Source organism: Pyrus communis, chromosome 15 (genome assembly GCF_041283825.1).
Source record: "Pyrus communis isolate YQ-2024b chromosome 15, ASM4128382v1, whole genome shotgun sequence".
Classification (NCBI taxonomy): domain Eukaryota; kingdom Viridiplantae; phylum Streptophyta; class Magnoliopsida; order Rosales; family Rosaceae; genus Pyrus; species Pyrus communis.
Window position 1 is genome coordinate 32,937,436 of NC_142579.1, and position 22,146 is coordinate 32,959,581.

A 22,146-nucleotide genomic window follows, 5' to 3' on the forward strand; every position below is an offset into this window, starting at 1 on the left:
ACTATTAATGCGTATGAATACTATAAATAATAATAATAATAATAATTTGTCACTACTTGGTGACACACTGTATTCGATGTATAGCTCATTCAACACAGTATCTGTTTGTATAGTAGGAAAATAAAATTGAATAGAAAATCTAACTAGCTATTCAATTTTATTTGTTTCCTTATTAATTTGGATTATTTTCTTATTAATCTTTTCTTACTGCATTTTTATATCATCTTTATGTATTATGTGATGCGATAAGTGATGTATATATGTTATATCAATTAATAGATTTATCTGATTTGATGTTGATTATGTGCACCATTTACCACATCGTAAGGTACAATAATGTGATCCTTAACATTATTGTAAATAATTTTATTTGAGCAGTGCGTGTTACTTATTTCGTAACTTTTTTCAACCTATCAAAACGTCAATATATGTACTTGAATGAGGTTTTTCCATTGCTCATGAAAAAAGGACAAAAAAATAAACAACACAAAAACTCATCCTAAGCTTTCGAGTTTGGATCCAATTACGATATCGCGAGTTTGTATTCTCTACATTTGACGAATAGCAAATATGGCGACTTATAGATTGACCAAGATGAGTTTATAGTATGAACTTGATTGGTTTTGATTTAAAAAACTTCATCATCCGTGACGTAACCGCACGTGCTCTATTTTATTTTCTAAACAGTGATAATCCCGACAGTGAAAATGCGGGGGTAAAAATGATATTTACCGGTCGATTTTGCCCCCACCAATTTAGGCAAAAGTTAGCACACCAGTATTTCCATCCTGCCCTGCCCTCCTCCTCCATCATTTGCCACACAGTGACAGAGCGGACGACGACCCACAAAAATCTCAGTGGCAGAGACCACCTGCGTATAAACCTCTGTGTCTCCGAGGGCTTTTGTACACAGTTGTCCACGGCTCTAGGGCTTTTGTCACGCTTCCCCATCTTCTGGAAGCTTATCGGAGTTTCTATATTTTAGGTAAGAACTATGATCATGTTCTGTGTATTGTGTTTTTCGTTTTTTTTTTTTTTTCGATTTTAATTTGGTGATTCAATTGGGTTTTTTGTGTTTTTGGGTTGGTTAGGTTTCAATGTATTGCCCTTCTGGATTTTTTTAGATTTTGGAATTCTAAGGTTTTTTGTTTTGGTTGTTCTTGATTCCAGAAATCCTAGGATTGTTGGTATTTAGGTTATTGTTTGTTTAGGATGTGTTTTGTAATCATCTGTTCGTGTGTATCAGTAAAGGGTGTTCACTTTACTCAGGTTTTGAGAGATTACATGCGATTAAACAAAACCAAAGTTGTTCATTCAAAGTTGTTTGAATCAAACAAAACCAAATCTTGTTTCGGCATCAAAAAGTTCGAACAAAGTTTATGTGTGATAGCTGGTGAGAGTGGATCAAAGTCAAAGGGGTCATGGAATGTGCCATTGAAAAGTAAAAAAGAGAACAGGAAATTGTGATACGAGTGCTGTTACTTTCCTTGTAGTTCCGTTGCAATGTTTGCTTGTGGAGCAGATGAGTAGATTTTGGTCATAAATTGTAGTGATGCGATTCGGCATTTAACTGTAATGAATGAATGCCTTTTACTAACTTTTATGCTTTGCCTTGCATGTGTGCAGACTATTGAGTGCAATGTTGTTAACTCAGAATAGTGACAAGGAGTTTGTATTTTTACAAAATCACGTGTTGAAGTTGGCTTAGGTTATGGAAAATCAAACACATTGTATATGTGAATTTTTCGTTGGCTACTAGACATTCTAATTTTTCGTTGGAAATACATGTTGTGGTTTGGGAATTAACCAAGAATTGCTACCCATGTTTTTACTACAATTATGCTACTGTTAATTAGAGATGGGCATGCCTTATAACATTAATGGTTTTTCCTTTTTCTCATTTTTTTTTCATTGTTGATTATCAATGTCATTATATTATTAAGTAGTAGTTGATTGAATGCTCCATTTTCTCCACCCCAACCTATAATAAGGAGAAAGAGGGCTGTTTTATGATTTATACTCTTGCTCTTTTCTAGGTTCATTGCGGTCTGAGGAGAATGGGAAGTAATGGTAGTGAACATATTCTCATCGGTGAGCAGGTCGAAGGGTCTGAAGCCACTATTGAGATTAAAATAAAAACATTGGATTCACAAACCTATACTCTCAGGGTGGATAAACAGGTTGCTTCTTTAGTGATCTTTTATTATATCTCCTGCTTTTGGGCAACACTTACATCCTTGTGTACAATCTTTACCACTGTACCCCATGTGCATATAGTGTACCCATATAATATGTTCCCAATAGCTTGAGATAGTTTCCTCGAGTTAAAAGTGCTAATATGTGTGAAAACTCAAAATGTTAGAAAAGTTACTTGTGCATTTGACATAGTTTTTAGGGTGAAGTGCCGATTTAGTCCTTGAACTATCATCTTAGTGAAAATTAGGTCCCTTAATTATTTTTTAGGTAAAATAAGTCCCTAAATTCATTAAAAATTGCTAATTTCATTCCTGCTATTATATTCAAAGCTATTTTATCCAATTTTTCGTCAACTTAAGTCACTTGACACACTTTAGAGTGGAATACCATCATTTTCTCGCCTATAAGCCCTTAACATTTCATATAGGTTGCAAATCTAACTTCTAATTTACCCTCCAAAGTTAACTTACACTATTTCTTATGAAAAACTTCCAATTACCCTCCAAAGTTAACGCCATACATTATTTCTTTATGAAAAACAATCAATCTACCCTTCAATGTGTATCACATGCAACTAACGTGACTTAAATTGACGGAAAATTGAATATAGTAGCTTCGAATATAATATTAGGGATGTAATTGGCAAATTTTTATAATTTAAGGATTGATTTCTATGAAAAAAATAGTTTAGGGACCTAATTTTCACTGAGATGATAATTCAGGGACTAAATTGACAGTTCATCTTGGTTTTTAAAATAATTATTGAAGCTTATTTGTGAAGGAATATTGCCCGTGGAACATGCCGGTAGCATTTTTTTGTAAAAGTTTTCCAAACAGGTTTGAATTTACGGGTGGTGCTATCCACACAACCCTTTTTACCTTTCACACACCCCTTTCAATTTTCTGCTGTCAGATCGAATGAATTGAAGAGGATGAAAGGATAGAAATTAACATGGAGTGTGTGGAAGGTAAAAAGGAGTGTGTGGATAGCACTACCCAAGGACCCATACTAAATTGTGTTTTCTGAACTGCAGATGCCAGTTCCTGCTTTGAAAGAACAAGTTGCTTCTGTCACTGGTGTGCTATCAGAACAACAACGACTGATATGCCGAGGAAAAGTTCTAAAGGATGATCAACTTCTCTCTGCCTATCGTATCCTATTCTTTTTGTTTTGTGGAAGAATTTTTGTGTTTTAAACCTTGTGGCACCTCTACATTACTTAGGATTCTCTGTGGGTGTGTGTTTCCCAAAATGTAGGCTTCATAGGCTCAATTCCATTCACTCACCGGCTTTTCATGTACACATTTGATATTTCCTTAACACAGTTTAGATGTTGAAGATGGTCACACCTTACATTTGGTTGTGAGACAGCCTATTCCACTATCAGCTGAAGGGTTACCAGATCATCCAGGTTGATCTTAATACTATTAGTACTCTACAATTCTATGTGTTGTGTGTTAACATGTTTTAGATATGGACACATTGTTTGCAAACTACCTGATAGTTTGGGTTCATGGGCTGTTTCGAAAAATTGGTAGTCCAACATTAATGGAAAACCTTATTTCTCTTCTAGATATTTGATTCAACTATTAACATCATTGACATTGTTTTCATACTACCGTGTGTAGGAACTGATCCAGCTTCAAGTTCAAGCCGTCATGCTGGCCCTGGTGTTGTCATTGAAACTTTCAGCATGCCTGCTCAAGGGGATGGATTTGCACCTGAAATCAATCGGGTGTGTCTCTAACTAAATAATTTGTGTCGCTAACTAAATAATTTGTATTTCTACATGGTCTAAATAAATTTCATGGTAACTGAAAAAAAAAAAAAAAATCATGGTAATGATTTCCTCCTTGTCTCTGTGTCTAAGCAGATAATCTCTGCTGTTCTCGGCTCTATAGGAATGCCAAATATTGCAGGTGGCAGTGAAGGGATCGAAGTCAGGGTAAATTTAAAATTGAAAATTTCTGAAGCTAATATCACTTAATGGATACTCTGTGTGTGTGCATATGTATATCATTTGTTATTATAAATTTATGTGTACTTTTATGCTTACATTTTTAATCTGTTATGGGGATGGTTGATATGCTGAAGGAACATGGGCCACAGAGGCCAGAAAGGACATCGAGTTTTGGTGGTATGTTTGATTTCTCCCAATTTCAATCTGAACAAACTGCCACAAGGGGTCCATCCGATAGATCAAATGGGACTTTTAGTCATTCAACATCATTTCCTTTGGGGGCCCTGCCACCTCTGGCAAGTTAAAAGTTTCCAATTTGTTTCATTAAGTTTTATTCTTCTTGCATAGTTTGATCTTTAACTTAATGAATCTCTTTGAAAGCAATAGTCTAAATATTCTGCTTTATCGGTGATCTTTGCAGGTAATTCCTAGTTCTTTGACCACTTTAACCCAATATCTGAGTCATATGAGGCGTGAATTTGAGGCTATTGGTGAGTTTTCTATGTGCAAGAATTTTTATTAATATAAAGTTGTTACACAAATGGTGCTAGTTTGCTGAAATAGTTGAAGTGTCAACTCATTTAACAACAGACAGAGATGCGGGAAGCAATCAAGCAGCTGCTACTCATAGGACTGAAGAAAGCTCCAATTCCTCATCACGTTCAGGGATAAGGCAAGAGGGGCTCTCCACTCCTGCATCGTTGGCAGAAATCATGCGTTCTACTCGACAATTACTCGCTGAACAAGTTGGAGAATCCTTACTTGTGCGTTCTTATGTGTCGTTGTAATTTTTCACTATATTATTGCAAGTATATATATTTGTGTTCCAAGTTGACGACTTGTGGTTGGAAGCTTGATTTTTCATTAGTTGTCACAAATGAGCAGTTTTATTGTTTAAAGCAGAAGAATCTAGTTACTGCGATTCTATATTAGCTACTAGCTTTCAGCTTTTGATTTATCATGTTAAACAAAAAGACATTGCGATTTTCATGTTACATCTTGGCAGCAATTTGCACGTCAACTGGAGAATCAAGTGAATGTGACTGATTCTGCAGCACGGTTGAGCGCCCAAGCTAGTGCATCGAGAACTGGAGCTTTATTTCATAACCTAGGTGCCTTTTTACTTGAACTTGGTCGTACAACCATGACATTGCAAATGGGTCAAGCACCGGTAGTGTTTCCTGGAATTGCACTTTCCTTGTCACGTCATTTTGTCCATTTAGATCTCAGCTGACTTCTAAACTTTTCTCTGGGTCATCTTATGCAGTCTGACGCGGTGGTTAGTGCTGGACCTGCAGTTTTCATATCCCCTACTGGCCCTAATCCCATTATGGTTCAGGTAATTTTCTAAACGTTTAATTAACACCTCGTTGAAAATAGTTTAATTTATACTGACTGAAACTGAATCATATTTGGCCAGCCTCTTCCTTTCCAATCTGGAACGAACTTTGGTGCCATCCCCATGGGAGCCGTGCAGCCTGGTTCTGGTCTTGTTAGTGGACTTGGTACTGGTTTTCATCCAAGGCGTATTGATATACAAATACGAAGAGGTGCCTTTTATTATTTATTCCCAGGCTATTTCCGTCCATGTTTGGTTTACATGTGTTTAATGCTTTAGTACAAGTTAACTTTAAGAATGATTCATTGTATCCATAAGGTTCGTCGGCAACCACACCCGATGCCACTCGAGATGAACAAGGGGAGACTCAGCAGCCTTCAGGGCAAATAAACCCAGTAACAAGTTCTGGCAGTGAAAATCCTACTAATCAAGCCACTTCAAGGGTCTCAGGTGGTTCAGCTTTTGCTGGAGATCCGGCTGTAAGGATAATGCCAATCAGGACCATGGTTGCAGCAGTCCCTGCTTCCCTCAGTCGCCAACCATCAGATTCTTCTGGTATTTCGGGAGGGTTATACTATCCACTGCTTGGAAGGTTTCAACATGTAGCTTCTGGGAATGTGAATAGTGAACAAGGAACTCCAGCATCCAGAGATCGTCACCCTGCCAATCTCCATACTGATTCTCAGTCTTCTGAATCTGCAGCAGAACGGCAAAATGCTGCAGATCCTGCAAGAGATGGTAATATACTCTCTGGCTGTGCCTGGAGAGGACAATTTGTTTTCTAGCTCCATCAGTGAATATGGCGGTGCCAGAATTTTCTCAGATATTTTGTTCTTTATATTTTAGATACTGCATGCCTCTTAATTTGTTATACTATGTTATTTGTGAAGTAGCAAGAAAAAGGTTGGTTCAACAAAAATAACACATAGCTCGTCCAAGGTCTTACGCACAAGAATTGATTGAGGCAGTAGCTCATCGAAGGACTTGATTTGAGTTGTTCATCTCTTCTAATTAGTTAACCCCTGTGGTTAAGATGCTATAATTGGTTGAGTGTATTCATTGGTGGCTTTTTCCTGCAGGATCAGCTCCCAATGTAAGACGACCATCAATCGCACGAAGTGTCAGTATCAATATTTTATCAGCTGGCGGAACCCCAAACAGCCAAGAATCTGAGAGACAGGTCCCAGGTAGTATATTACAGTTTATAAGGACCCTCTTTCCGAGTGGTGAAATTCATGTAGAAGACGGCAGTGCCGAGGGAGCGACTGCAGGTTCTGTACCAGATGAGCCAAGGCCATCTAGCGGTGGTGTGGCTGCACCGGAAGCAGAACCAAGGGCCACCGATGAAGGAATATTTTTGTCTAATTTGCTTCATGAAATCATGCCATTCATATCTCAAGCCACAGGGGGAGAGCCAGGAAATTCTTCTGAGCACAGAATGGCTCAAGATTCTCCCACCAGGGTACGTACTCTACACCAGTTATCATTTTCATGGCATTTTACGCCAACATTCAGTGCCCTTTTTCTCGTGAATGGCCAAACAAAGCATACCTGCACATTAAGTTGTAGAAAATCTTGATGTTAGGCTGAAACAAAATGTTAATGATAAATTTAAAAAGGTGATAATGCATGAACATAAAGACGATTATGTGTTTTGCAGGCTGAGACCTCCGATGTTGGGTCATCCCGTCAGCGGAGTGATTCTGAAGAATCTGAACCAAATCTTCCTACTTCAAAACGCCAAAAGGTGACAACGATGCCGATGAAAATCTAAATCAGTTTTATTTTCATTCTTGTACTCCTATGTTCTTTGATTTTTGTGATGTTTACAAGTAGTATGGCTTTTCTTCGATGCAGAAGGAGTAGTCATGATCGGATGGTTCAAGCAACGGTACTCATTGTCGTGAAAAAGTTATCGAGTTTTTTAGCACAATCGTTAAGTATGCCATTTTTTTTTTCAACACAGATTGCTTCTTGTTTTTCACTCCATGCGAGATGGTGTAAAATTTCGTTCGATTTGTGGAGATACTATTGAGACATTTTTTAGCGGATATAATATCATAGTGTTACATAACTTAAATATCAGGAAACCGAATTTCGTCTTTGCTAATTAGCACCTAGTTTTCCATGGATTCTTTGATCCTTAGAAGGTGGATATATACTTTGGTTAGGAATTTTCCCGCAAGTAATGAATTGCCGTAGTGAATATTCCTCTTCAAACAGTACGTCTCAAGTTCAAACCTTTGCCTTTATATAGCTTAGAGTGGTAATATGGTCGTAATTGAAAAAACCTAGATAAAACTGAAACGAAAACGAAGGCTCGCAGAGTTGGAGTCGGCCCAAAATATATCGGCCCAAAACACCCGGCCTAAATGTACCCAAATCGCGCCTTTATATGAGTTATGTTCATACAGCACGCGGGCGGCGCGCAAACGAGAGGGCTAGGGTTTTGTGGAAGGTTGAATCGCCTCCTCCGCTATCACCTGGACTCCTCTCCAGCTTTCGATCATGGCGGAACAGGTCGGTTCTTTTCTTCTATCCCTGCTAGTTGTTATTGTATCCAAAATGGCGCCGTTTCGATGTTTATAGCAGTCGTTTTATTTGATTTTTTTGACATTTTTGGTTGCAGACTGAGAAGGCGTTTCTGAAGCAGCCCAAAGTGTTCATCAGGTAACTGGTTTGGTTAATCAAATAAATTTCATTTTTTTTGTTGGGATTAAGATTTGGTTGTTCTAATTTTGTTTTGCTTAATTATGCATTCACATTTGGGTCCTATTTTATAATTTTTATTTATTTATGTTTTGCTGTAATCGAATTTATTAATCAGCTCTAAGAAATCTGGGAAGGGGAAGAGACCCGGAAAGGGCGGTAACCGGTTCTGGAAGAGCGTTGGGCTCGGTTTCAAGACCCCCAGGGATGCCATTGAAGGTCCCTCTCTATCTTTACTTATGTGTCGTTTATGTCTAGTAGCTTAAGTTATGCCATGAAATGAATTCGAAGCGTTTTGGTATATGATTGGTTAGTTGTAATTTTGTAGGCTGATTGATTAAAAAGTGGTATTTGAGTAATGTTGCATTATCATTCTTATAGTGATTTGCATTGTTAATGTCTTTATGGTATGTCACTGTGTCGTTCATTAGCGTATACTACTACCTTTCAGTTAGAAGAATTAAGCATATTAGAGACTATATGCGGGAGTGTTATTACGTGAAACAACTTTGAGTTTTGAATCAGTCACTTGAAATGCTTATTTTTTGGGATTTCCAAAGTTCGGGTCATAGTTTCACTCCAAATTGAGCTTTAGTAGTTTTCCTGTTTATTTTTTGTGTCAGCATTGAGCAATTGGAGTGTTGTATTTTGCTGATACGGTTGCGACATCTCATTTTTTTTCTTACAGGGACTTACATTGATAAGAAATGCCCGTTCACTGGAAATGTTTCAATCAGGGGCCGTATCTTAGCTGGAACTTGCCATAGTGCTAAGATGAACAAAACAATCATTGTTCGAAGAAATTATCTACATTATATCAAAAAGTATCAAAGGTATGATGTTTGCATTCTTTTTTTCTTTTCCTTCAGTATCTGTTGTCATTTTGGAAAATTAAAAAGTACCATCCTCTATGCCGTCGTTCTGAAATTTGGTTTTCTTGTCGCTTGCTTAAGATATGAGAAACGACATTCCAACATACCCGCCCACGTATCTCCATGCTTCCGTGTGAAGGAAGGAGATCACGTTACCATCGGCCAGTGCAGGTGATTTACCTTAGAAGCTCCTTTTTAGTTTCATTTTATGAATATAGTCTGGCCGCTTGTGCTCATTGTCGATTTTCTTTTTGTACTTCACCAATGTTCAGGCCATTGTCCAAGACTAAGAGGTTCAACGTCTTGAAGGTGACACCTGCCGGATCTTCCGGCACTGGCAAGAAGGCTTTTGCTGGAATTTGAAATTTTTTTTTTTTTTTTAGGTACTTGGAGTTGCGTTATAGGCCGGCGCTGTAGGCATTTTGGGTTTTGCTCAAGATGATTATGTTAGAGAAGTGAGATGGATATTTTTATTTATTTTTTGTGTTAGTAAACATCAGGGAAGTCAAGACTCTGAATGATTGTTTTTCCTCTTATGCTCATTGTTGGTAAGGAAATACATTATCAAAGATTAAAAACAAACGTTGAGTGCACATGGGAAAATGAGTGTTTGAAATTTCTATCCATCACATATCTATTGTCTAGTTGGCATAATACGACAATCCCTACGTATTTTAAGTTTCCCGTATGGAATCGTGAAGTGGAGAATATTATGCCGCGTCAGGCTCCTACCGACCGCGGATTAGTCTCCCTCCCTTGTGTTGGAAGTTAAGTAAGCTAATTACCCACTATTAACAATTAAATATTCCAGCAAAGAGGAAGAAATGGCTCCTCCTTTCTCCTTTTCCTTACTTTCAATTTTTTGTCCCACATAAAAGGAGAAAGCCTGAAAGTGCTTTTGAGCCACGTCCACGTGAATTGGGTAAAAGTTGAGTAAATGTCAAAAAATATGGTGTTGGTGGACAAGTTGTAGGGTAGTGGATGGTATTGAAGCAAGCAACCCTTCGTAGAGGCAAAAGAAAAAGCATGAAAGACTTCTAAGCTGACACTGTTGCATTATCTCAAGTCAATTATTTACTGTTTATGTGAAAAGGTGAATGCACATTATCTTGTAAGAACTTGTAAATATCCCAACTGCGTAGTTCTCAATGTAAGTAAATTTCTAACTATCCTTCTATTGTTTTAAATATAAATGAGATTACTTTTTTCTTTCTGTCTACTCTCGTGACAAGGAACATAGAGAAAACCTATATATCTCGATTACATTCAAGAATCCAATGTCCTTGTCTTGCATTATCATTTTCTCAATGAATGTGTCCTTTAGTTTCACTTTCAAACTTTTTTGGGGGGCAATTATTGCCAGATTATTAAATTAGACAAACTTCCTCATGTGACTTGTCTTTCAACTTATGAGGCTTTGGACGAATCTTATGGATTTGAAGGTCGTGGGGATAGTAGAATTCCACCCATCAAATTCCGAGGCTTGATGAACAAGCAAAGAAAAAATTAGTGAAAGAATAAAATAATTTTGGGTTAAGTATTATGTGTTAACTTAATCAAACCGACTAATCTTGTCTTATGTGTTACGGAAAGTCATGCAATGAAACAAAACCCAGCACATGTAGTTGCTTGTATCTTGGAAGATTATCCCAAATCCCATCCTTGTAGATTTTTTCTTCTATTTTTGGCCAAACATTCTTCTATTTTTGACCTCTTTTTTAGTTTAGCCTCTCCGTACTAAGTTTAGTAGTGTTTTTTATATTTGTAAGTGACTGGTCTTAGTTATGATTTTCGTAAATAACAAGTTCAGTTAATGAATCCCACAACAATGCATGATATAACATAATTCTTTGTGAAATTTTTTATATTTATTGAGTGCATTTTCGCTCATCTTTTAAAATGAAGGTGATGCTTATTTTTCATTGATTGTGGTTAGATTAGTTTAAATTTCAAAATTTGTACCTTAAGTCTATTAAACCAAACTAATCTAACGGTAATCAACAATGAATGAGTGAGAAAAGTTTCAGTCATATTTACATTTTTTCTAAAATGAATTTGGTCATTGCACTCAAAATAGTATATTCCCACATATGCCCAACGCATCTGATAATATCTTGTAAAAAAGGGACGATTAAGACTGATAATTTGGCTAATGGTGGTAAAGACCAAATTATTAAGTAGTTAGTGGTTAAGGTTAAATGGAACTTTTTTTTTTTTTTGTTTAGTTGTGGCATTCATTTAATCATTTTAGTCAAATGGCAATTTAGATATAACTAAAAACAAAATAAAGGCAGCTTTTATATCTTTTCGAGGACACTTCTTTCACATGAGAACAAATTTTCTAAATTTCTGTGATCTTATAAAATAAAGATACTTATTCAACAAAAATATTAAAAAATATTAATGCTTGACGTACAAATTTTAACAGTTAAATGTGCACGGAAGAATTTAAAAAAATTAATTTAACAAGCGTATATGAGCTAATTAAAAATAACTTATACTATTTAACAATGTATAGTAAAACGAGCAAAACGTGTATTATTATTGTAAATATTAATTTTAAAGGATAATAATTCCGTTTAACTCCAAATGTTAATAGATTTTGGAGGTCATTTGTGAATATTTTATGTTTGGAATTCAAATCTTCCTCCGTCGACAATTCGACATAGTTTAAATGAATTTCGTATATATTCGATTATTTGTCAAAGAAAATAAACATAAAACATTTGAATATTGAAAGTGGGAAAAAAAAAAATAATAATATCATAAGAACCCAATCAAACTAGTTTCCAACCACGCTTTCCCACAGAAGTCTGAATTCCTCCCTCTCTCTCTCTCTCCCTCTCTCTCTCTCAGGGACTACAACAACTACTACTACCATAACCAGAGGCCCCAATTTCCCACTCACTCACGTTCTCTCAGAATCTTCTCACCGGAGTCATCCAAAAATCCAAATTTTTCTTCCCTCTCTGTTTCTTACTACTTTCCGATTCTCTCGGCAACTCCGCAGCACCGCCATTAACGTTTTCATCAGAAGGAGCAAGAAGCATGTGCCTGATAGACGCAGAACAGCTCGGTCAAGAAATGGGCAACATGGAGAATAACAATAACATCGATTCCAACGACAATGACATCGAGCAGTGGTCTCTGCAAGTCGACCGGACGGAGGAGAATTTGGACCGGGAAACTCCTGCTGTGGTGAGCTCAAGTACCGAGAATATGCTCAATTCGTTTCAAGTAAGAATTCTTGTCCTTTGACTGCTTAAATATATTGGGTTTCTCTCAATTTTGAAACTTTTTAGGACCCAAATTGAGTCCAGTCTTTCGAAAACCCTGTTGAATTCCTTTCAAAGTTAAACTTCTGGGCCTTTGACTGATTGGCTTTGTTGGGTTTGTCTCAGTTCTGAAGCGTTTTAGGACCTTATGGTTAAACTTGAATTCTGGGCATTTGTTTTCTTATGGGATTGATGATTGGAAATAACTTTTACCCTTGATTATTTACTTTAGCTTTTAGTTAATTTTTATATCCCTGTACTGCTCAAATCATTTTTCTGTAGTAATTAGTTTGTACAGCTGCATCCTACAGGAAGGTTTTCTGCTTGAACCCTTGAACCATCCTATTCTCTTCAGCTGTGATGGAAGTTTTTTTTCCATATTAAAACCAACCCTATTTGGTAAATTTCACTTCTGAGTTTCGCTTTCATTGATCGTGAGGCGATTCGTGTACAAAAGTTATGTATGATTATGATTAAAGCTATTCCCTTCAAAGATTTCTTGGATTGTGGAATAGGGAGGGAATTGATGCTTGTTATGTATTGACTTTGGTTTAGTAGCTTTTCATATGAATCATATTCCAACCTTTCGGTGGAATCCGTTGACGTTCATGTTTAGGTGCCATGTAAACTTTTGTGCATTAATTTTGTGGTTGGAAAGCATTTTTTCGTTGAAACTGTGCATATGATGCTTGGATGAAACTTTTCCTTACTTTCTTGAATATGAATTTCGAAACTTTGTTTCCTTGGTCTTTCTACTTGTATTCCTTCACATGATGATCCGAGTTCCTTCATGTTGGCTGCCTTTTAGCTTGAAAGCATAGACGAGGATACAGTGGTTGCAGACAGAAAGCAGAGCCTGTTCAACTTTGTTCCTGCCCTTAGGTCAGGAGAGTGGTCTGATATTGGGGGTCGAACCCATATGGAGGATACTCATTTATGCATTGGTGACTTAGCTAAGAAGTTTGGTTATAATCTACTCAGCGAGGAAGCTATCTCTTTCTATGGTGTAAGTTTTTCTCGCCCTCTTCTGTTTACGACAATTCAAACCATCCCAATGAAAGCTCGTAACGGTTCAGACTTCTGTTTTTTCACCAATCTTAATGATGTAAATGGAAATTTGAATAAACAGGTGTTTGATGGTCACGGAGGAAAGGATGCAGCACACTTTGTTCGTGACAATTTACCAAGAGTCATTGTTGAGGATGCTGACTTTCCTTTAGAACTTGAAAAGGTGATAACAAGGTCATTTATGGAGACAGATGCTGCGTTTGCAGAGAAGTGTTCTCGTGAGGCTTCCCTTGCTTCTGGCACAACTGCACTCACTGCAATGATATTTGGGAGGTAAGGAACTCGTTCTTGTGGTGTAGGTTGGTTGTTATTTATAATCACGGTGTTGAATTACAAGTAGTGTGTTGAATGATCTTTCACTACGAGTCTTGGCCATCAATAAAAATAGTACCATGCCCTATACCACCCTGCTCGAGTTCCAGTATTACAACTATACACTTTTGCCCTCTTCTCATGCCCCGTTCTTGTGACCTCTTAGCTTTTTATTTATTAGAACTTTTGTGTGGCAATTAGCCTGTTTCACCGTGAAATTATTATTTTTAACAGGTCCTTGCTTGTGGCAAATGCCGGAGATTGCCGGGCTGTATTATCACGATGTGGAGTGGCTATAGAAATGTCAAAGGATCATAGGCCCTGTTGCACAAAAGAAAGAATGCGTATTGAGTCCTTGGGTGGATATATTGATGATGGTTATCTAAATGGTCAGTTAGGTGTAACCCGTGCATTAGGTAATTGGCATCTTGAAGGAATGAAGGACGCGGGTGAAAGGGGCGGACCCTTGAGCGCTATACCAGAACTTAAACTGACGACACTGGGCAAAGACGATGAGTTTTTGATCATTGGCACTGATGGGATATGGGATGTGTTCACCAGCCAAAATGCTGTTGATTTCGCTCGAAGGAGACTGCAAGAGCACAATGATGTGAAGTTGTGCTGCAAGCAAATAGTAGAGGAGGCAATAAAGCGGGGAGCAACGGACAATTTGACGCTTGTTATGGTGAGTTTCCACTTGGAGCCACCCCCACATGTGGCGGTAGAGAGACCTAGATTCAGACGAAGCATTTCTGCCGAGGGACTTCAGAATCTCAAATTCTTCTTAGATGGATAGAATTACTCTTTTATCTGTCAATAATTCCCTGATGGGCAACCGGTCAGCAATAATACAGCCAATGGACCAGAGTTTGCCTTGTGTATATACATTCATCCAGAAACGGACTGCCAATTCGCTTCCCTTCTATTTCCGGTGCACCAATCTGTTCCAGAGATGAAGGATGCAGAAGATGTTCGTATTATCAAGTTTTGGAATAAATACTTGTACCGTATTGGCGGACAGAAGAGTTAGAAAGCTTTGCGTTGTATATCTGAGGTAATCAGGCTGGTTGGATATACGGAGAGATTGTCCGTTGTACCTTAGATGATTAAGGCATGTGTGCGTAATTCTTGTTCTGCAAAATTTGTAATCCTTATTATTGGTATACGAATGAAAGTACGTAATTATGTACTTTAAAAGAAAAGAGAAACTATGTTCGTAACATTCTTCAAACCTTGCACGCATACCTTTCATCTGGCGTTCGCTTTCTCACGAGTCCTGCGTGCATTTTTGCTTGGACGACCAGACTTTTCTGCAGCAGCCTCTGAAAACAACTCAGTCATGGAGTCAAAAAACTCAACCATGGAGCTGAAAACTTTAGAAAGCCGCATCTGAAATCCGTTCACTGCGATATTACGCGTCTTTTGCGTACCAGTATGAAGTTTCTTCTTCTCGGATCCGTATCTGTTTCTTTCGGTCTGTTTCTTGCACAAAATCCTCCTCCCGAGTCTTCTGGCAAGCTTATCGACCTCCCTCTTTTGTTGGCGCTCCTTGTGTTGTTGATCCCTCAGGGCCCGTCACTGCTTGATATGGCAGCTTATCTAGGCCAGCTGAACATGTCGACAGATTACAAGCGAGGTAGATTGCTTCTGAGCCATGTCTCTAACATCCTGAAACATGCAAAGCAGAATCATACGACCGCCCGGAAGTAGTCTTCGACATCTTTCAATGCTTCCAACAGGTCTCTTTACATTCGAACAGTTACTCTCAATCTCCACCCTTTTCATTAACTTATCTTTACTGTCATCACAGGGAGATTCCGATTTCTCTCACCTCGCCATCCAAGCAATCGGAACCTCCCTGTGGTGACGGCACTGTTTGATCCCTATATCGCCCTAACAAACCTCCTCTTGTTCCTCATCTGTCTCATCAGCACAATCTAAATTTTTCTGCAGCTGAATTCCTCCATCTACATTCGAAGAGCACGTCGAAATTTCGAAATAATGGCTTTCTTCACTGATTTCATCAAGCTGGCCGAACCCATGTCTCGACTTATGAGGGTAGAATTGTGTTTTTGGTGCACTCGGGTAGGTTGTTAGATTGAAGTGTACATTAATTTGTTCACGACGTTCGATGGATTGAGTGAGGGCGAAAAGACATTTACCTCAGGGGTGGAGTTCAGTCATTATTGAGTCCGACTCGTCGGAATCAATTTCTTGCCTCAGGAATACGCTAACTATGGGCAGTTGGGAAGCTTTCCTCGCTCTGGTGAAGAGCAAAAGGAAGGGGGAATCTTTCCAAGACTGTTGCTGGTCGTGGATCCCAAGATCAGCCAATAAGGCGGCTGACTACCTAGCGTCATGGCATTGCAAGGAAATGTGCGATTTCATCTGGGTTAATTGACCTCCATCTTCCCTTGTTCATGTCCTATGTAACGATGGGCTTCCCTGCCCTCCCTAGGTCCTCTCTCGGTAGTATGAGGGGTGACGTTTTTTAGCATTAGATGCGGCGTCAAGGATTCATGGACCCCTTACATTACTCGGTGTTTTTTTGCTTTAATTTGGCTGTTGGCCTCCATGTAGGCTTTCTATGTATCATTTTGACATCTTTACCCTCGTAATGAAGTATCCAGTTCATAAAAAAAAAAAAGATATTTACCTTTTAAGTGGCTTACGAACTGTCGACGTGACAAATCTAGACCAAATCGAAGAATTTACAATCAATAAGTTGTGTTCTGAATAATGAATGTCGTACAAAAGAATGAGATACAAAAAAAAACGTACACGGAAATGGATGTGCCTAAAATTTACTTTTGTGGTAATGACAGGAAAATAGAAAATCTCAATCATTGACTGCCTTCTATGCCGCTATATAAATACCATTTCCCTCATTCAATTTCCCTTTAATCTCGGTTCTCGCAATCCGAATCAAAAACAAAGTTGCACAGAAAATAGCAAGAATTAGCATAACAAATACGTTGTTCCACCCCGTCGTGGAGATATACCCGGCCAAAAGCGGGCCAAGAGCTGCCCCAACCGAAAAAGGGGATAACACATGTATCAGTCAGAGAGAACAATAATTTAGAAATTCTCACATCACAGTATCTATGCATTGATGATCGGCATCGATTGTTCTATGAAGTTTGAAGGATTTGACGAATATCGGGTACAACGGTCACAAGGGTATTGGACGTCCAAAAGTAACAACAGCTAGATTTACTCTTGCATTCAAAATTGCAACTCGTAAGCTCAACACTACAACTACTTCTACTGGTTTTCATCGTACTAAAATCGCGTACAGTCTCGCTCCTCAACTCTGGCAATGTGGACACCGTATTGTGAAGCCGCTATGATCATATCATTTGGAGATGAAGATCAGCTGCCTGCTGAGCCAGCTCCACCATCATAGCCTCGTCGAAGAATTTGTTGATGCTCACATCCTCGCTCATTCCCTGGAAAATTGAACAAAAGAAAACTCAGCCATATAACGAGGCAGCAGTGCATAGTTTGGGAAAATTATGTTTTCTAGAGGTCCCAAAAGTGGAAGAGAAAGATAGGACTGAATGTTTTACCTTTCTACGTCTTGTCTTGACCATAAACTCACGGGCCAGATGCTGAATCGGGGCAGGTTCAAGGGGTCGCAGAACGATGCTTTTATCAAGTGGATCCCCAGGAACTATAGCCCAGTGATCGAACACTGAGAGGCAGAAAGCCTGTCCTTGGGTATGGTACCTCAAGTCAGTTTCAAAGCCAAAAGATTCAATCACTGGTAAGAACGCCTGAAATTCCATGGATGAGAATAATAAATGAAATCAATATTATGACTGAACATTCTTCACTCTCATGATAAAATCCAAGGCCAGTATAATGCAATTGAAACTCTACAAAAATAAAGTTGATCCAACAAACCTTGACGATATAAGCAGGGGTCCCAGGTTGAGGAACATCAGCTGTAACATGTCCACGCCTGCGAGATAGAACAGTGTAGATTGCAGAAATACAGTCTATGGGTGTTTGTATCTGAAACAACAGCATCAGAAATTAATCAGAAAATCATTGAAGTGAGGGGATTCATACATTAAGCAATCTAAATTCCTGAGGACTTGAATACAACCCTTTTTGAAAATCACTCATTATGATGTAAGTGAAGGAGCATGGATTTACCTCCACATAATATACTGGCTCCATAAGCCGTGGTGTTGCCATCAGGAAAGATGAATAGGCCACGCGTCGAGATGTGGGAATGATCTGGCCAGATCCACGATGTAATGGCTCTTGGGCAATCCTTGCATCCACAATTTTGAACTTTACATTTCTGATTGGTTCATCACAAAGGGGTCCTTCTCGAGCACCCCACTGAAACCTGTGCCATAACACATAGTGAGCAATAAATTGAAACAACAATATAGGGGGAAAGAACAAGAATTCTAGTAAATACCCTTGAACAATCGAATCCTTCACAGCATTTAGCAAGCTTTTGTCAACTTCAGTGGAAAGTGTGTCATCTAATAGAATGTTAGGTCCCTGCAAATATACCCTTTTGTCAAACAAAATCATACCAGGCCTGGAACGTATAAGTAGAATTTGAAGAAACGAAGAGGGCGGGAGAGATCAATAAAAGAAAGTTATGTCACAAGGTGATTTGCTACCCGCCTGTTGGGGGCGGGGCTATTTAAAGCTATGTTTATACTATAACCATTAAGATTAAAACAGAACCAAGGACCGCAAAAGAACTTCGTAAGCAAAATAACGTGTTGCCTATAACAGGTGCATTACCTGCTTATCAGGGCCAAATGCCCATATGGACCGTGCAGCAAGAACATCCCACTCATATCTAGTTTGGAAAAAATTGCCTATATCCTTCCGAGACCAATCAATGCTTACAACACCATTCTCAATGTCCTCAGCAAGTCCTCTCTCCAATGGCTCTGCAATCTACAAAAGGACAAAGGTTTTTAGGAGATTATAATTTAAAAACTGAATCACATAAAATTTCTGAAAATCGGGTTGCTTCTTACCATAGTTATTTTATTCTTCTTATTGGGTGTTTCAGCAAAACATTTCATTGATGAAGACTCTACCACTGTTTCACAGAACGAAACAACGGGATCCGCAACCTACAAACAAAAGCATAGCCATCAAGAAAATAAAATAAAATTTTTAAATCCTAGGGGTGGAAAATTTTCTTTAAAAGAAAAAAAGTGAAGAGAGGATGAGAACTGGGAGCAAACAATTACCTTGACTTCTACTTCCGAATAAAGCTCTCTTAGGTCCTTCATTATTGAATCCAAGTAGAGTTCTCCTGTCCCTAATATCGTGTGCTCCCCAGACTCCTCAACTTTAGTGATTGCAAGAGGATAACTCTTGCTTATCTTTCTCAGTCCCTCCACCATCTTTGGCAGCTCACTTGGATTTAGTGGCTCGGTTGCTGTTTTCACAACTGGCAGAGTATTGAACTGAAGAGGACGGAAGATGTACACATCCTCGTCATAATATTCATTACAGATGGTGGCAGTTTTCATAATAGAAGCATCCACACCTTCAATAAGAACCCAAGTACCAGGAGGAGCCTCGGCTATTGGTATCCTGTCTCGAGCTTGATAAAGCCATAACTTTGTCACCTCTTTGACTGTCATGTCCTCCTCATCCTCTGGTGAATAACCTTCTCCCAATACCCGTACAGTCTGCCCTGTCTGAATCTTGCCACTATAAACCCTACCAAATGCATCAAACACACTACAGTCGGACTTGGGATACAATTTTGTCACATTGACCATCAAAGGACCATCAGGATCACAATCTTTCATGGCCTTGTAAATCGAAGAGTCTTTTGGTCCAGTATATATATGGTCTACTTTCCTAGTTGCAGCACCTTTAGGGGAAGGAATATGTTGAACCAGCATATCAGTAAAGCCTGAGGCATATCCAAAGACTGAGCTACAAGCCAACCTCAGCAGAGGTCTAACATTCAACTTGTAAGCTGCATTGCTGAGCGTGACACCAAATTCGGCAAGAGTTCCCTCCACACTCTTTTTATGTTCTCCAATGACCTGGCTATATATTTTATACAGGGGTTCAAGCACAAACTGGACAAATGACCTTTCTCCTCCACTGGCAGGGGGTTTTCTCCTGAAACTCCTGTCATCCGGATGATAGTACATATCTCCCCAGAGACGAGAAGCAAACTTATCTACCTCCGTATTATCAGCCCCATGGAGTTTAAGATATAGCTTTGCAAACGATTGCAACGTGAATGACCATCCTGCAGTAGCACTTGCAAAGCAAACATTTCCTGCAACAGGGTCAATAGTTTGTACATTGCCAGCAGTTGACGAGGCCGCAGTTATGTGGGTATTAATGACGTCCAAAGTATGCCTTATCTTGAAGTAAGCATCTCTTGGGGGCAATTTGAGTTCTGTTATCAATCTGTCAACCTTTGACATGAAAATTCACGTTGGTAAGTATAACAATATAGTTAATGGGATCATAACATCACAATATGGAAAGAAAAAAAATTGAGAAATAAAGAAGCCCCTGAAATAAGAGAAAATCTTACCTTGTTGATTACAACCACAATTGGTAGTCGCTCTTGGATTGCATGGCGTATAGCCCTCTCGGTATTTACCTGTTAATCAAAATCATATAATCTTCTAAGCAAGCGGCATATCATACCATTAGACATTCTTGTACAGATGAAGCAATGATGTATGACAGCTATATCATGTTGATAAAGATCCTAAATTAATAAAAACAGAAAACTAGAGTATAATAAAGGGCACTATATCATGTTGCATTTTTATTATTCAATGAAACGAAAGATGAGTTGCTTACCATCATTCCTTCTGCAGCGTCCACAATCAAGACAGCACCGTCAGCAAGCCTGAGAGCTGCAGTCATTTCATCAGAGAAATTGACATGACCAGGCGTATCCATGATGTTGCACAAATACGATTTAGACCTGCTATCCTCGAGTACTAGGGACATAGGAACGGCTTTAATGGATATCCTCCTCTCTTGCTCATCAATCCTTGTATCAGTGTACCTCATGTGCTTCTCGCTATTTGAATCAAAAGTGGACATATGGTGAGTCTGCTCTACCAACATATCCATGAACACCGTCTTCCCATGCTGCAAATGCCCAACAAGTGCAACGTTCCGAACCAAAGACGGGTTCGACATGAGTCCCAAAAGGAACTGATTTGACACGTAGGTGGAAGAATCCTTGACACCAACCTCAAACTTGACATTCCTAACAGGCTTAATAATGGGTTGTTCCAGAGGCTGTGCATCTTCATCCATAACCAATGTCTCAACATCTTCACCGTAGACCTCTTCAGCGGTTGGATAATACTTTTTGTCCTCAGCAAGGACAACCTGGTTATCCATGTCGACATCATTGCCTGCAGTCAGCCACCCATTGGGACCAGCAGCTGCATCATCACCGTCCGATGCAGCCCCATCCTCTTGCCTATCGGGTAGCTCCTCATCCTCATCCTCATCCTCTCTATCACTCTCTTGATCAGACTCAATTTCCGGGCCTATGTAGTTCCCGAACTCATCGTACAGACTGTCATCCATTCCCAAATCTGCTATTTCAAAAAAAATCTATTAGTTCACTAAACACTAATTAATCCACTTAAATCAAATGGATTTCGACTAAATTCGGTACAGGGACAAATTGGTCGTCTTAATTGTCTCCAAGTAACACAAAAATCAAATTTTCATTCAAATTTGGGAAATCTGGCAACAGGGTTTACACATTAAATGCAACTTAACACTAATTAATCCACTGAAATTAAATGGGTTTCAACCAAAATCCGAAGAGAAACAAATTGTTGGTGGTCTCGATTTTCTCTAAGATACAGAATAATCAAATTTGTTTCCAAATTTCGGAAATCTTGCAACAGGGTTTGAATATAATTACACAAAAATACATACATTCGTTAGTGAAATATGCGAAGCAGAGAAAGGACCGTTACCTGAAAAGCTTCTAGGGCAGAGCCGACAGTCGAAAGCACTGTTCGAAGAGAGAGAGTCGAGAGAGGGGTTTATGGAAGGGGCTTCTAGGTGGTGTGCGAATATGCGTAGGCGTAGGGGTTTCTGAGTCGCAAGCAAGTACTGTTCGGACTTCTTCGTTTCCTTTCTTCACTACTGAGCCATGTAGAATGTAGCGGCGCGTTTGTTTTAGTAGGCGTTGCGGCCCCTTAACTGGACTGGGCCCTTTTTTTGGAGACTAATCTGATTTGGGCCTTCTTGTCTTGGAGTTTATGTTTAATTTGAGCTTTTATCGGCCTTAGGGTTTGGGTTTAAGAAAAATTTTGGTTAAACAAGAAAAAATAGCAAAAGTACTCTCAATTCTTGTTAAAAGAATTGAAGGTATTTTTATAATTTTGATCTTTATTTAGTAGGTATTTCAAA

General features: G+C 38.8%; 4 protein-coding genes across 4 annotated transcripts; 3 read left to right on the forward strand and 1 right to left on the reverse strand.

Moving 5' to 3' along the window:
* The first annotated feature begins 580 nt into the window (after positions 1-580).
* LOC137738359 (ubiquitin-like domain-containing protein CIP73) lies at positions 581-7,575 on the forward strand. The gene is made up of 16 exons (XM_068477998.2): positions 581-985; positions 2,037-2,180; positions 3,231-3,348; positions 3,527-3,607; positions 3,825-3,931; positions 4,070-4,141; positions 4,291-4,452; positions 4,578-4,647; positions 4,748-4,920; positions 5,163-5,327; positions 5,424-5,495; positions 5,577-5,706; positions 5,814-6,233; positions 6,575-6,957; positions 7,156-7,242; positions 7,353-7,575. Exons 2-16 carry the CDS (start codon positions 2,058-2,060, stop codon positions 7,359-7,361), a joined length of 2,172 nt encoding a protein of 723 aa, XP_068334099.2. The 5' UTR covers positions 581-985; positions 2,037-2,057; the 3' UTR covers positions 7,362-7,575.
* A 285-nt stretch (positions 7,576-7,860) lies between these two features.
* LOC137738369 (small ribosomal subunit protein uS17) lies at positions 7,861-9,669 on the forward strand. Its single transcript, XM_068478008.2, has 6 exons — positions 7,861-8,015; positions 8,125-8,165; positions 8,323-8,423; positions 8,893-9,037; positions 9,158-9,247; positions 9,349-9,669. Exons 1-6 carry the CDS (start codon positions 8,004-8,006, stop codon positions 9,437-9,439), a joined length of 480 nt encoding a protein of 159 aa, XP_068334109.1. The 5' UTR covers positions 7,861-8,003; the 3' UTR covers positions 9,440-9,669.
* Positions 9,670-11,867: 2,198 nt separating this feature from the next.
* LOC137714760 (putative protein phosphatase 2C 27) lies at positions 11,868-14,933 on the forward strand. Its single transcript, XM_068453895.2, has 4 exons — positions 11,868-12,313; positions 13,160-13,357; positions 13,481-13,692; positions 13,966-14,933. Exons 1-4 carry the CDS (start codon positions 12,125-12,127, stop codon positions 14,525-14,527), a joined length of 1,161 nt encoding a protein of 386 aa, XP_068309996.2. The 5' UTR covers positions 11,868-12,124; the 3' UTR covers positions 14,528-14,933.
* Positions 14,934-16,808: 1,875 nt separating this feature from the next.
* LOC137742589 (110 kDa U5 small nuclear ribonucleoprotein component CLO) lies at positions 16,809-21,902 on the reverse strand. Its single transcript, XM_068482502.2, has 11 exons — positions 21,708-21,902; positions 20,560-21,314; positions 20,285-20,353; positions 18,966-20,162; positions 18,747-18,845; positions 18,505-18,663; positions 18,167-18,252; positions 17,893-18,091; positions 17,638-17,748; positions 17,301-17,507; positions 16,809-17,180 (listed from the first exon to the last, which is right to left on the reverse strand). Exons 2-11 carry the CDS (start codon positions 21,304-21,306, stop codon positions 17,082-17,084), a joined length of 2,973 nt encoding a protein of 990 aa, XP_068338603.2. The 5' UTR covers positions 21,307-21,314; positions 21,708-21,902; the 3' UTR covers positions 16,809-17,081.
* Between the last annotated feature and the right edge of the window lie 244 nt (positions 21,903-22,146).